Raw genomic sequence first — 13,701 nt, 5'->3', positions numbered from 1 at the left:
CTTATTTGAATGGTTCTGATCAATACCACTTCCGTCTCCACTTATAATAGCATATGAATCGTTCAAACTTATAACCTCGCATCCGTCTTCTTTATATGTTAGATTTGGAAAATAAACTGGCATTATTTTACCCAAAAGGGTTCCAAGTGCGTTTATTTCTTGTTCTGTGCCATAGTCAAACAAATCTTGTAAATCCTTTGATATTTCTGGTTCTTTCCCTCTGTAAACCTTGTCATAATGTGTTTGTTGGTCTTTAAGTTTTCCTAAGCCTAGACCTTTATAAAACGTACTTCCTGTAAGACGACTCTTTTCCCTTAATCTAAACCATTCATCGCTCCTTTGTTTTGTTATCGTTGCATCGTGTTCATTCTCTTCCAGTGATACATCAGTAAGATTTCTTAAGCAAATATAATTAGATTGCTGATCTAGGTGAATAGTTGTTTTGTTTCCAAGTACATAGTTTTTTTCCGTTCCGTTCAAACAAGCGACAGTGAAACCAATTTTATCTATGCAGTCCAATAACTCTTCAATTGCTGCCTGTGATTGTATAATTTTGGTCTGAGAAAAACTAATTGCTGGTGCCACCTTACTTGTCTTCCAGTCACCAGTAACCTGCTTCATTAAGTTAAGAACCATTAGCTTCCGTTTAACTATAAGTTCTCGAAGTTCTTTCACCCTTCTACTCAAATTAGTTATCGACACTAAAAAGGCGTTTTTTATAGTAATTTTATCTACTGCATCGAAGTCGTCCATTCTACTTTTACCGTCGGAAGTAGCTTTCTTTACAATTTCCTTCTTTGTATCAAACTCCTTGCGTTCTTGTAATGTTGGTGCAGTTTCATGCCCACCGAGATCCTCATCACCAAGCTTACCAAAACCACTTGCTAGTTTCTTACCATCTATTGATAGCTTTACATCTTTCCCTTTTAATTTTTCGGATACGATATTTAAAGATAAATCCAGTAAACCTGGTTTAGCAGCATCCAAAGTGTACTTTGCAGAGTGCTTACATAAAACGGGATCTGACGGTACGGCGAAATTTATCTTGCATTCTTCTGGCTTTATGGATTGTTCACTGCTGAGTCCTTGGCCTTTGTAGCCGCGGAAAAAATTTATACCCTTTCCTTTGAATAATTTTTGAATTGTAAGCCAAAATAGTATGGTCTCTTCACTATATCTAGTGTTGTGTATTGTGGACTGTGAAAAGAAATTGCCAACATCTAAGAGTAAATGGAAAGCTATATTGTTGAACAGGTGTCCATTTACTATTGCAATTAATGTAGATTTAAAATCTTCAAGACGATTCATTGACTTCAGGGATTCAATTACATCGGGTAACAAAGCATAAATATCTTCTTCAGGGGTCTGGACAGATTCATCTTTGTATTTCGGCTCAGGATTGACAACTGAACTTGTTCTCTTAAAGGTGATTTTCATATTTTCACTATTTATGTTTGGTTTAATGCCTTTATTAATTTGTTCTGCAATTTGTGATATCTGTAGTGGGAAATGGTGGGATTTGTAAGCTGCATGTCCTGATATTTCGTCAAAAACTTGTTTCCTTATACTAAAGTTTGAAGACCTATTGTGTTGCTTGATAGAATGATGGAGTATAGCATGTATGTCACTAGACGTATAATGGCAGGGAGAATAATAACACATGTAATCTGAAAAAAGAGTCGACTTTATTAGCTGGGTATAATACTAAAAAGCAAGATATCTCGGGTAGAAAGACGAAGGACTCAGTAGTGAACAATCTATTAAGCCAGAAGAATGTAAGATAAATTTCGCCGTACGTACCATTTTCTACATAAGAAAATGCCAATACCAAGTAAGGAATATGACCGTTGTTATTATTCGTTTGGTGTGTTAATTTGAACTTTTTGGCTTTGCCATTTGATATAGGACTTTCGGTTTTAAATATTCCTAAGAGTTCAGTATTTATTGTTATATATCATTTCTATTAAAAATCATTACACGAATATCGAAAGTTACGGACATCATGCAAAAGTTACGGACATCATGTAAAAGTTACGGACATCATGCTGAAGTTACGGACATCCCTATTTGTATAATGAAAAAAGTTACGGACAAGTTGTTTTAAAGTTACGGACATCATAAGTGTTTTTGAAAATCATGCTGTAATAGTTTATTTTGTATTATTTAATCACGTTTTACATTGCGGAGTGTCCCTAAAAGATTGATATAACTTTTTAATTACTGAACATTTATGTTGTATTCGTGGTTTTGTTTTTATAAAGGAGTAAACTTTCTTACCGACGCCAGGCGACTCCATGTTGGGCTGTGGGTAACTTAAGTTACCCACAGCCGTTTAAGCACAGTGATAATGTCTAACATGTCTAAAAATAGCAACAATCAACATTCAATCTATTTAAGCGTGGATCAGCTTGTGAAAATAAACTGATACAGTTACTGAATTAAAATTATATAAATGTCTAAGAATATAACTTAAACACGCTAATTTTCAGATGAAACTTACTTAAAAAATTTCATAAAAATTACAACCCTTTCACAAAGCCTTTGTAAGTCTACGTGTCATCGTAATTCCATCGTAAATAAAGCGTAGGATTTACAGCCGTTTCACAAAGCTGTTGTAAGTTGAGATGATAAATCCTGGCGTATCTTACTACAGCTATACCCAGTCGTAACTCCATCGTAGTTTTTCTACGAAAATTAATTAATCCATCTAACATGGCTGCAGCGTTCTTTATTCTTGGTCAAGATGCCTCAAATGTTAGAAGAAAAAGAATCTTCAATATTATAGAACTACACTTAAAGTCTTTCCTCGTTTGTTTATTTGTATATGCAAGCAACTCACTTGATGCAAATCTAAGGTATTAATCATTGTTTACTCATCTTATTTCCTACCGGCGTACGTCTTAACAATTTAATAAATAGGCTTTCTATCACGTCCGCGTTCTGAAATCTATTTATAAGAATATCACTAAAGGCACAGTGGTAATCGATAAAACGTTTAAAGAAGGATGTTTTGTTCCCATTTTTAAAGTTATATGTGTACAATATAAATCTGAAATCAGTGTTTCGCAGTCAAACCAGATAATAATTATTATTTTTGTAATTTTGGCCAAAAAAAGAAATGTATTTTAATTAGAATATCGAAATAAATATCTGACTGTAATTAGTTTCGTGGTAAATGGAATTTATTTTATCTGTTTAGATATGTATGCCTTTCTAGACTTTGTGTGGATGCGACATGTCTTAAAAAATTAATACAGTAGAAAACAAAATTGGAAGGGGGAGGAGAAGTTAAAGATTGAAAAGTGAAGCATTTTTTTCTGTTTACTTTATATTTTTTTAATTAAGGACATCGCCACAGGCACCTGTTTCTATCAATGGGAAGGTAGACTATTAATATCTATACTATTAAACGACAAGACCTCATTTTGGGTGTCGCTTCTCTTCCTTCCACAATAAATTAATCCTCATGCCTCTGTGTCCTATAGGTACCATGTATTGTCGCATTTGTCATCCATTCTTATGATTGTTCAGTTTGGGTAATTTTGGGAGAAAAACGAAAAAAACTGCGTCCGCATATTTTTCCGTCATTGGACGAAATTTTAAGTCAGACTAGACATCCGGTTTGTGCGTTTTCTGTACTTTGTACATACCAAAGACAATAAATAACGTGTATTTGCTATCTGCTGTCATTTTCAAGTTTACTATCCACGGCTGGCACTGAGATTATTATATAGGGAGGGTCTATATAATATGTCAATGACCGCCGTTGATCGATTAGTAAATTTCTGTACTATTAAAGGAGAACACCTCGTTTTGGGTGTCGCTTCTCTTCCTTTCACAATAAATTAATCATCATGCCTCTGTGTCCTATAGGTACCATGTATTGTCGCATTTGTTATCCATTCTTATGATTATTCAGTTTGGGTTATTTTGGGAGAAAAACGAATAAAACTGCGTCCGCATATTTTGGACGAAATTTTAAGTCAGACTAGACATACGGTTTGCGTTTTTTCTGTACTTTGTATACGTACATACCAAAGTCAATGAATAACGTGTATTTGCTATCTGCTATCATTTTCAAGTTTACTATCCACGGCGGTCACTGAGTTTATTATATAGAGAGGGTCTATATAATATGTCAATGACCGCCTTGGATCGATTAGTAAATTGAGAGTTGATAGTAAAAAGCAAATACCAGGGGCGGATCGAGCCATTTTAGAAAGAGGGGATCCCAACACAGGTTAAAGGGTGGGGGGGGGGGGGTTCCATCTATATGCCCCCATTGAAATGCATTGATCGGTGAAAAAAACGAGGGTTCCAATCCCCGGACACCCCCCCCCCCCCTGTTTGAATCCGCCGATGAATACATTTTATTTACATTAATGTATGTTCATAATATACAAATAAATGCTAACATTATTAAAATCAATAGAAGTTTTGGAGGGAAAAAAATAGGAGCCGGGCTAGAAAAACAATTGTCATTTCCCAAAGTACCTATTTTCTGAAATTCTTCAGTCATAAAATCTTTTACAAAAATTCATCGGGTCACTGAGTATACTAAATAGAGGGGTCTATATAATATCAACGACCGCCGTGTATTGATTAGGTAACTGATAATTGATAGTAAAAAGCAAACACACTTTATTTATAGTAATGTATGTTCATAACAGACTAAACGTATGCTCATATTGCAATAAAAAGAAAACAAACAAAATTTGAGAAATATAAGACTGGCAGTGCCTTATAGGCCTGTTTTGAAATTAAACATAATTTGCATAAGTACTTGGGACGGAACAATTATTTTTTGCGTTGTTTTCTGTATACTATGATCATACATGTACTATAGATAAATTGTATTTGCTATTAATATATATTATCAATTCCAATAGAATTTTCTATCAACAGCGGTCACTGAAATATTTCTGTATACTACATACATATATACTATGGATAAATTTGCTATAATTAACTATAAATTCCAATAGTTTGCTGGGGTGACTTTAAATATATCAGTGACCGTTTTATATAATAATTATAGTATATATATATATATACATGTATGTTCATAGTATACAGAAAAACAGAAAGAATAAAAATCGTTATTTGGATAAAAGGGGGAGGGCAAAACAAATGTGCCCAGTCCCCAAGTACCTTTGACCTTTGATACCTCTCCTGGAATTCTGCAGTTATAATTAATTTTACAGTTTACATACGCTCTATTTCCCCGCGATTTCGCGGGTGTGTTCTAGTGTAATATATATGGATAGTCGACCTTCCTATTGATAGATCGAAACAAGTGCCTGTGCACATCTCTCCTCGGTCCATCTTCTTTTAAGCATATTATTTAGGGAAAGAAAGACAATTATTCTATACACAATAGCCGTTTTAGCTATAAAAAACTGTTGGAAATGTAGGTTATACGTTAATAAGACAGCTATCAAATGACAAAGACAAACTAAGGACATCCAGAAGGCAACATAGTATAGTATAGTTTTTAATAATATAGATAGATGTCTATGTTCCAGACCATATAAGTATTTGTACCGTACGCGTACGGTCCAAACCGTATGCGTACTTTTTCAAAATACGCATACGTCGGATTGTTCGCGTACGGTCTGTCAGATTTTAAGAAGTTGGTCAAGTTTTGATACAAATAAGTATATTACAGATCAACCTGGCATAAATCTCGAATTGATATAAAAACTTCAAATGTAATTGGAATAAAAACTTATTGCTTTGACTATTCTAATAGGTCGCGTTAATTTAATCTGGTAAGCTCCTGTATTTAGCATGAAATTCAATATTGCTTACTGAATTGAAGACATAATGTGGGTGAAAAGTTTTTAGAATATTGAGGAACTTTTCTAGAAAAAACGTCAAAACAGGTGTTTCCCTTGTGAGACAACAGGCCAATTTCTTGTTTTAATATAAAAATAAAATTTGATAGAAACGGTACAAAAAAATAACATTAAATAGAAAATCTCCAAATAATTAACAATTTAGGAAAAAAAGAAAGAAGCCTAAATTAAATGTAAGAAAAGTTAATAATTTAAAATTACCAATTTTTAACTATATACATGCGTATTTCCCGCTTTTCGTTACACTACAAGAAACTTTCCTAGGAGCCGTGGATTTGGGGAATATCGTCCGTATATTTCCAAAATATTCACGTAAATTGATGGCGTCGTGTGTTAAAACAGTTATTGGCCAATCAAATCGGTATATATTATTTAATATTCACGGTTGGGAACCCCTTTAACCCGAACTCCTGCGTCGTAAAAATTACATGCTTTGCATATTCTTTAGCTTTTATATACTTACAATGCATGACTTAGTAGGCAACCCTTCTTGTTGGTTGGTTGTAGCACAATATTCTCATGCACCGACTTTTAAAAGAGACCACCAAAACTCTCCTTGTGGATACTCTTGTAGTATTAAGCATCCTATCCCGCTAATAGGCGCTTGCATAACAGATATTTATTTGAAATAACCCAAGATATATGAGGTTGTGAATGAGGTTTTACAAAATAGAGAATAATGCCCTTCCCCCCCCCCCCCCCCCCCCTCCCCCCCAAAAAAGGAGAGAATATAAAGTAACAAAATAACTAATCTCTGCGTTTTCTGCATACCAAATTAAATATTGATATACGTATATCATTTGGAATGAAATGTTGAACTGGTCCTTATCAGAACTGGTTCAATGGTTTTAATGATTTTTTTATCCCAGGAATAGATTACCTTAGCCGTATTTGGCACAACGTTTTGGAATTTTGGGTCCTCAATGTTCTTCAACTTGTATTTATTCGGCTTTACAACTATTTTGATATGAGCGTCACTGATGAGTCTTATGTAGACGAAACGCGCGTCTGGCGTATTAAATTACAATCCTGGTACCTTTGATAACTATTAGTCATGCAAATTATGTTCATCAATAAGCATCGGTATTTTCGTCCACTATTCAGACTTAGTTAACCTGACATCCTTTTCCTACATTGTGTCAATAAGTATTACAACAATGAAATTTCGTGAAAGAGTTCCATGACAACAAACAGCTCTGTACAGCTGAACAAAACACACAACTAGTCATACAATCAAAGAGCTATTATAATTGTCGATTTTTGGAACGAAGCATGCACAAAAAACAGAAACAGTTGAAGAGCTATCAGACCAAATTGAACCTAATAAATAGCCAAATCATGCAGACGAAGATCAACTTTGTCTCATGGAGTTGAAACCTTAGTTTCTTTATAATTTCAAAATTTATGGATAATTTTAAGGGAGTTGTAGAATCCAAACGTCTCTTTCGCCGGAATGATTCCTACGTCTCCAGTTTCATACTTGAAATTTTACTAAAATTTTCCGTTTATAAATTTTGAAATTATTATGAAACTAAGGTTTCAACTCCCTCAGGCAAAGTTGGCTTTAGGTGAATTTGGCTATTAAATGTAGGTATTTTTGACATATAATAGCTCTTCAACGATTTTCAGTACTTATACATCTTCGGATTTCAAATGTTTGGCTTTGAGCGTTCCTGATGAAGGTAAATCCAGAAAAGCGCTTCGGACGCAGTAAATTATTAAACGTGTTGTTTTCCATTTTTTACATCACTGGGTCGATACCTCTGCTGGTGGACTATCAGTCCCCGAGGGTATCATCAGCTCAGTAGTCAGTTCTTCGGTACTGACATGATTTAACAAATTTTACTAAAATTTTCCGTTTATAAATTTTGAAATTATTATGAAACTAAGGTTTCAACTCCCTCAGGCAAAGTTGGCTTTAGGTGAATTTGGCTATTAAATTTAGGTATTTTTGACATATAATAGCTCTTCAACGATTTTCAGTACTTATACATCTTCGGATTTCAAATGTTTGGCTTTGAGCGTTCCTGATGAAGGTAAATCCAGAAAAGCGCTTCGGACGCAGTAAATTATTAAACGTGTTGTTTTCCATTTTTTATATCACTTGGTCGATACCTCTGCTGGTGGACTATCAGTCCCCGAGGGTATCATCAGCTCAGTAGTCAGTGCTTCGGTACTGACATGATTTAACAAATTTTACTAAAATTTTCCGTTTATAAATTTTGAAATTATTATGAAACTAAGGTTTCAACTCCCTCAGGCAAAGTTGGCTTTAGGTGAATTTGGCTATTAAATTTAGGTATTTTTGACATATAATAGCTCTTCAACGATTTTCAGTACTTATACATCTTCGGATTTCAAATGTTTGGCTTTGAGCGTTCCTGATGAAGGTAAATCCAGAAAAGCGCTTCGGACGCAGTAAATTATTAAACGTGTTGTTTTCCATTTTTTCGCCGGAATGATTCCTACGTCTCCAGTTTCATACTTGAAAGATCCATAATTCATTCCACTTTAAAAAAAAAAAAAAAAAAAAAACCAACAACAACAAAAAAAACAATATATTTTATAGATCTGGAAGACGAATGCTCGCAGACGGATGGCATTTTTCTTTCACTACGAATAAAAATTAAATCCACACTCGTTGCAACTAATCTAGACCCTTTCTGTGTCGGATAGTTTCGTTTAATATATTTGACTGTTTTTGTCTTCAAAAATAATATTGGTACAAAGTGTTGTTAATATATGTATTTTAAATTACTGACGAGGTGAACACAAAGACAAATATTGCTTGACTCACGGCAAAGTTTGCTATGTATTCTAACCAAATTAAAATCGTAAAAAATTGCATTTGTGTTTAACCTATTAAATAATGAAAAAGAATCTCACTAAAAATATGGCCAAATACACAATTAAACTTCAGACATTTCTGCATCTTATGGTATCTATTTTTATAAAATACCGACTTTAGTTGAAATGATAAAACATTTTTGAGTGGGAACTCACTTTTGACCTATGACCGTAAGCGTCATATATCTTGAATTAATATTGAAAACAGACTAAAATTCTTTGGTTGTATTAATGTTGATATAAAAATATCGCCATAATTCGCCTTCCATAATAAATATGTTTATTTGCTAAGTCATACTCGATAAAAGTGCGGACGTGAAAGAAAGCACTCTTCTCGGTTTACGATACACTTACGATGATACACACGACGTAACTTGAGATCAACTTTGTAGTTCTTTACGATGCCTTTGTGAAAAACACGTATCGGGAACGTAGAACAACACGTAAACCGATCGTAAATTGATATGATGATCGTAAGTTAAGAAGGCTTTGTGAAACGGTGAACTGTGTTTGTTTAGCAGTTTTTCAAATGGGATCCGAAGGTAACGTAGCTACGAAAAGGTACGAGATATCTATAAAGTATTTGATGTGGACTTTAACATATAAAATAAAAAATGTTGTGAAAAAGTGTTTATCAATATGACTTCTGTGATCAAACAAAGCTTCCCTTTTTGTTAATAACATAGAAAAATGTTGTGATATCAGTAATTATGTTGATCTAAATGAAATTAAGAAAAAAAATATAGCTTACCAGTGTTCAGAGCGGCTCTTGGAAATTGTATTGTACAAATATTCAGGGATTTAAAGAAAAAAGGAAAACAAAGGTGTAAAGATGACTAGAGCAAGACTACTAGGGTTAATGCTTTAGAATTTGAAAACATTGATTCTATTGTGTTTAAATGATTGTCTGTAATATCGAGTCGTCAAGATAACACATTACTTGGTAATTTAACAAAGGAAATCATAAATGGCAACAAATTCATGATTGAAATTATGAATCCAATAGACAATGGTTGATAATTGCAGTATGAAAGACAATTAAATTTGATGAAATTGGTATTGAAAACAATTGCTCTAACATGTCAGATCTTTCTGTTTTTTTTAATACCGTCAGAAAATTGAATTTGTGTAGGTGTTTTCCTGCTTTTGATCACATCAAATTCAACCAGGGCCCAGTTGTTCAAAAGTGTCGTTAAATCTTAACGCAGTCGCTAACTAATCAATGCGTTAAATATTGTTGTTCAAAAAATGTTAACGACAATGTTAGTTAACGTAGTGTTAAAATTTAACGATGTGATTAAAAAATTAAAATCCCCACAATGCTTTGAAAAATTAAACTTCCTGTATTTATCAACATGACTGCAAATGTGTCTGCAAAAACTACAAGGGAAAAAAAAACTCAACTTCACAGCAATTGAGAGCAATTTAATTAGTGAGCTGGCTACAACCCATCTTGAATTACTCCAGGGGAAGCATTCCCCAGAGGTCACTAATGCCAAGAAACAAGAAATGTGGCAGGACATAACAAGTAAAGTGAATGCATTGGGGGTGTGTCTCAGGACAGAGACAGAGGTCAGAAACCGTTGGAGAAACCGGAGCCGTGGGGCCAAGCAAAAATTCACCACGGTGCAGAAGGAAAGATCTCAAACTGGCGGTGGTCCTCCTCCCACCCAGCCTTCCCAAGCAGAGGAAAACATTAACTGTATGAGGGACACTGCCTCCTTCCGTGGAGTTCCCGGTGGTCAGGAAACTTTAATTGAGAGACCAGAAGGTAATAAATGTTTAAAATGTTTTCAAATTACTGTAATAATGCTTTTGAAACAGTCTTGAAATTCACATGACACATTTTAATCAAAAGGCTACTTATCGTCTGCAATGTTTACAAATATACAACAGGGGGAATCCCAAATGGTGACCTTGACCTTCGAAATAAAAATAAATGCATTTTTATCGTTACAATATTGAGTTGTAGACTTCGACATTTTCAATGACAGTCTTGTGTGCTTTCTTGAATCATTTATATATGATTAATGCTCTGCAGTTTGTGTCAAAATCTCACCTTATGTAGCTTATTTGTTTACAATTCATGATTCCCCCTGCAACTTGGCTGTCTTTGGCGCCGAAAACAAGCCGCTTGTGTCATAGCAAAATATTTATGGGATGTTCAAGGGTAAATTTTGTGCAACGTTTTTTTTTTAATTGATATGCATCTATTTGTGTGTTCTCTAATTTGACATTCAATCGTGCATTTAGCTTTTATGCATTAAATTATTTCTTGCTCACCAGATGTTTCTGTTAAGAGCATGTGTTTACTTTTGGTGATGAAAAATATTCGTTTCAGGTCAAAATCATGTAAAATTGTTTTACCGTTCAAAAAATCAAATGTTGCTTCTCATTTGTGTTATTTCTTTAAAAAAAAATCAAATTTTCTCAAGAAAAGAAAAATGACAATACTAACTGTACTCTTGAAAAATATCAAAATTACATCATAATGACGATAATGAGGTTAGAGATAAAATAAACTTAAGTAAATAAAGGCAACAGTAGTATACCGCTTTTCAAAACTCATAAATCCATGGACAAAAAACAAAATCGGGGCAACAAACTAAAACTGAGGTAAACGCATTAAATATAAGAGAACAACGACACAACATTAAAATTTAACACACACACACATAGAAACGGACTAAGCATTAGACAAAATCCTATGAGAATAACATACATCAAAATTAAATACATGAATTTTTGGATAGATAAGTACTGTGACACGTCTTATAGTAAACAAACGACACTACATACAAATGTAACACACACAGAAACGAACTATAATATAACAATGGCCATATTCCTGACTTGGTACAGGACATTTTTAAAGGAAAAAATGATGGGTTGAACCTGGTTTTGTGGCATGCCAAACCTCCCTCTTTTATGGCCATGTGAAATATAACATTAAAATGACAACACAACATTACAGGACTACAATATAAATAAATAGAACACAATTGATAAATAAACACACAAATAATAGCTAACAAAAGGCAACAAGTTTGAAAAAATAAATAAATTAATACGCCTGAAGTGCAATTTGTCCATACAAGACTTACTAGTGACGCCCAGATACAAAAGTTTGAAAGCCGAAATAAGTAAAGTTGAACAGCATCGAGGACCAAAAGTTCAAAAAGGTTGTGCCAAAAACGGCCAGGGTTTTCTGTTAGGTACCAGAACATCCCTACTATTTTGAATAATTTATACTTTTGCAAACAGTAAATTATATATAATGACTAAACAAAAGATGTACATGATAAAACTGAAGTATTAGCTAATTAAAGGAAACAACCGAAATACATTGTATAACCCAACAAAATGCAACACATCCGAATAAGTTTAAACCTCAACGCCAAGTCACGTCATATTAGAAATTGTTAAAAATGACGTCACATTAGAATTTGTAAAAGAGATCATCAAAAAATGAAAAATGACGTCACATTTGAATGAATAAGATAGAATTGGGATTGATTTAAAATTATATTTGAACTAATTACTGACTGATATAACATTTAATTGCAATGCACATTTCAATACTTATTAATAGCAAACTAAGGTAGCAATTAACTATATTATCCGGTTTGTTTTGAATTTAACTTCGAACGTAAAAGATTGTACAGATTACGTTGAACAAAATCAAATCTAATAAATGAAGGCGGTGTTTAATTTTCTTTACCATAACACATGAATATAATATAGAAAAGATGCAACACATTTGACAAAATTCGCTGAGAATAACAAATATAACATTAAACATTTAAACTAAATACATGAATTTGAGATAGATAAGTACCGTAACACATCTTATGGTAATGCGAATTCACACTCAGCAAAACAGTCACAATCGGGAATAAGTCACGTTTGGTAATTAAAAGATAAGACGACGCAATGACAAACCACAATCTACCATGTAGTAAAAATTGTAATATGTAGTAAATGTGATAATGCCGACATGACAGAAATATTATATAAAATTTTCCAGATTGTTCAAACATTTTTATTATCTCTGAAGACGGCATTAGAGCGCCATCCTTTTGGGAGAAGGTGAAACAAAGAAATCATAAGACTGTGTTTAACACTGTGGTGCAGAAGTTCGAGAGATTAAATTTAGCTACGAAATAGTATTTTATTTAGTTTTACCATCGCTTCATCTTTTACAAAAATATAAACATTCTGTTGAACAAAAAAAAATGAAATGGACAAAGAAATCCGACATTGGATGGCAAATGAGGATAAAATCAAATAAAGGCAACAGTACTATACCACTGTTCGAAAGTCATAAATCGATTGAGAGAAAACAAATCCGGGTTACAAACTACAACTGAGGTAAACACATAAACTATAAGAGGAAAACGACGAACCAACTGAAACACTGAACTGAAAAAAAAAGCCCAAAACGACAATGCAACACACAAAGAAACGAACTATAAGATAACAACTGCAATTTTTCTCGACTTTGTACAGGATATTTTTGAGAAAAAATGGTTGGTTGAACCTGGTTTTGCCGCTAGCCAACTGTCGATCTTTAATCAAGACTCACCAGTGATGCTCAGATCAAAATAGTAGAGAAAGCCATTCAAGTATTAAGTTAAAGAGCATTGATGACCCAAGATCCTAAAAAATTGTGCCAAATACGGCTTAGGTTATCTATGCCTGGGATAAGTCCACCAGAGGACTACAAGGGAGGTCTTATGATAGATTAGACGTCTTTTCAACCAGATTTAGAGTTTAGAAAACGTAATAGTGATATTGATTTCATAGGTTTGTACTGCGTGTATACCCGAGTTTATTGTGTTCGAAAGCATGAAACAGAAAAAAGTGACAGAACTCTTGCGACCCAAGTGTTACAGCTACATTTAGTATGTTTATGTTTTACTGGTTTCGATTTCAGTTCGATAATTTCCATAGCACTACAACTGGTCAAGAACCTTATTTATTACCTTGGAAATCT

The 13,701-nt window shown here is 33.6% G+C and overlaps 1 protein-coding gene across 1 annotated transcript; it reads left to right on the top strand.

Moving 5' to 3' along the window:
* The first annotated feature begins 10,070 nt into the window (after positions 1–10,070).
* LOC139525410 (myb-related transcription factor, partner of profilin-like) lies at positions 10,071–12,872 on the top strand. Its single transcript, XM_071320768.1, has 2 exons — positions 10,071–10,476; positions 12,763–12,872. Exons 1-2 carry the CDS (start codon positions 10,071–10,073, stop codon positions 12,870–12,872), a joined length of 516 nt encoding a protein of 171 aa, XP_071176869.1.
* Positions 12,873–13,701: the final 829 nt, after the last annotated feature.

This window comes from Mytilus edulis, chromosome 1, assembly GCF_963676685.1.
Source record: "Mytilus edulis chromosome 1, xbMytEdul2.2, whole genome shotgun sequence".
NCBI lineage: Eukaryota > Metazoa > Mollusca > Bivalvia > Mytilida > Mytilidae > Mytilus > Mytilus edulis.
This window is presented reverse-complemented; position numbering and strand designations above follow the sequence as displayed.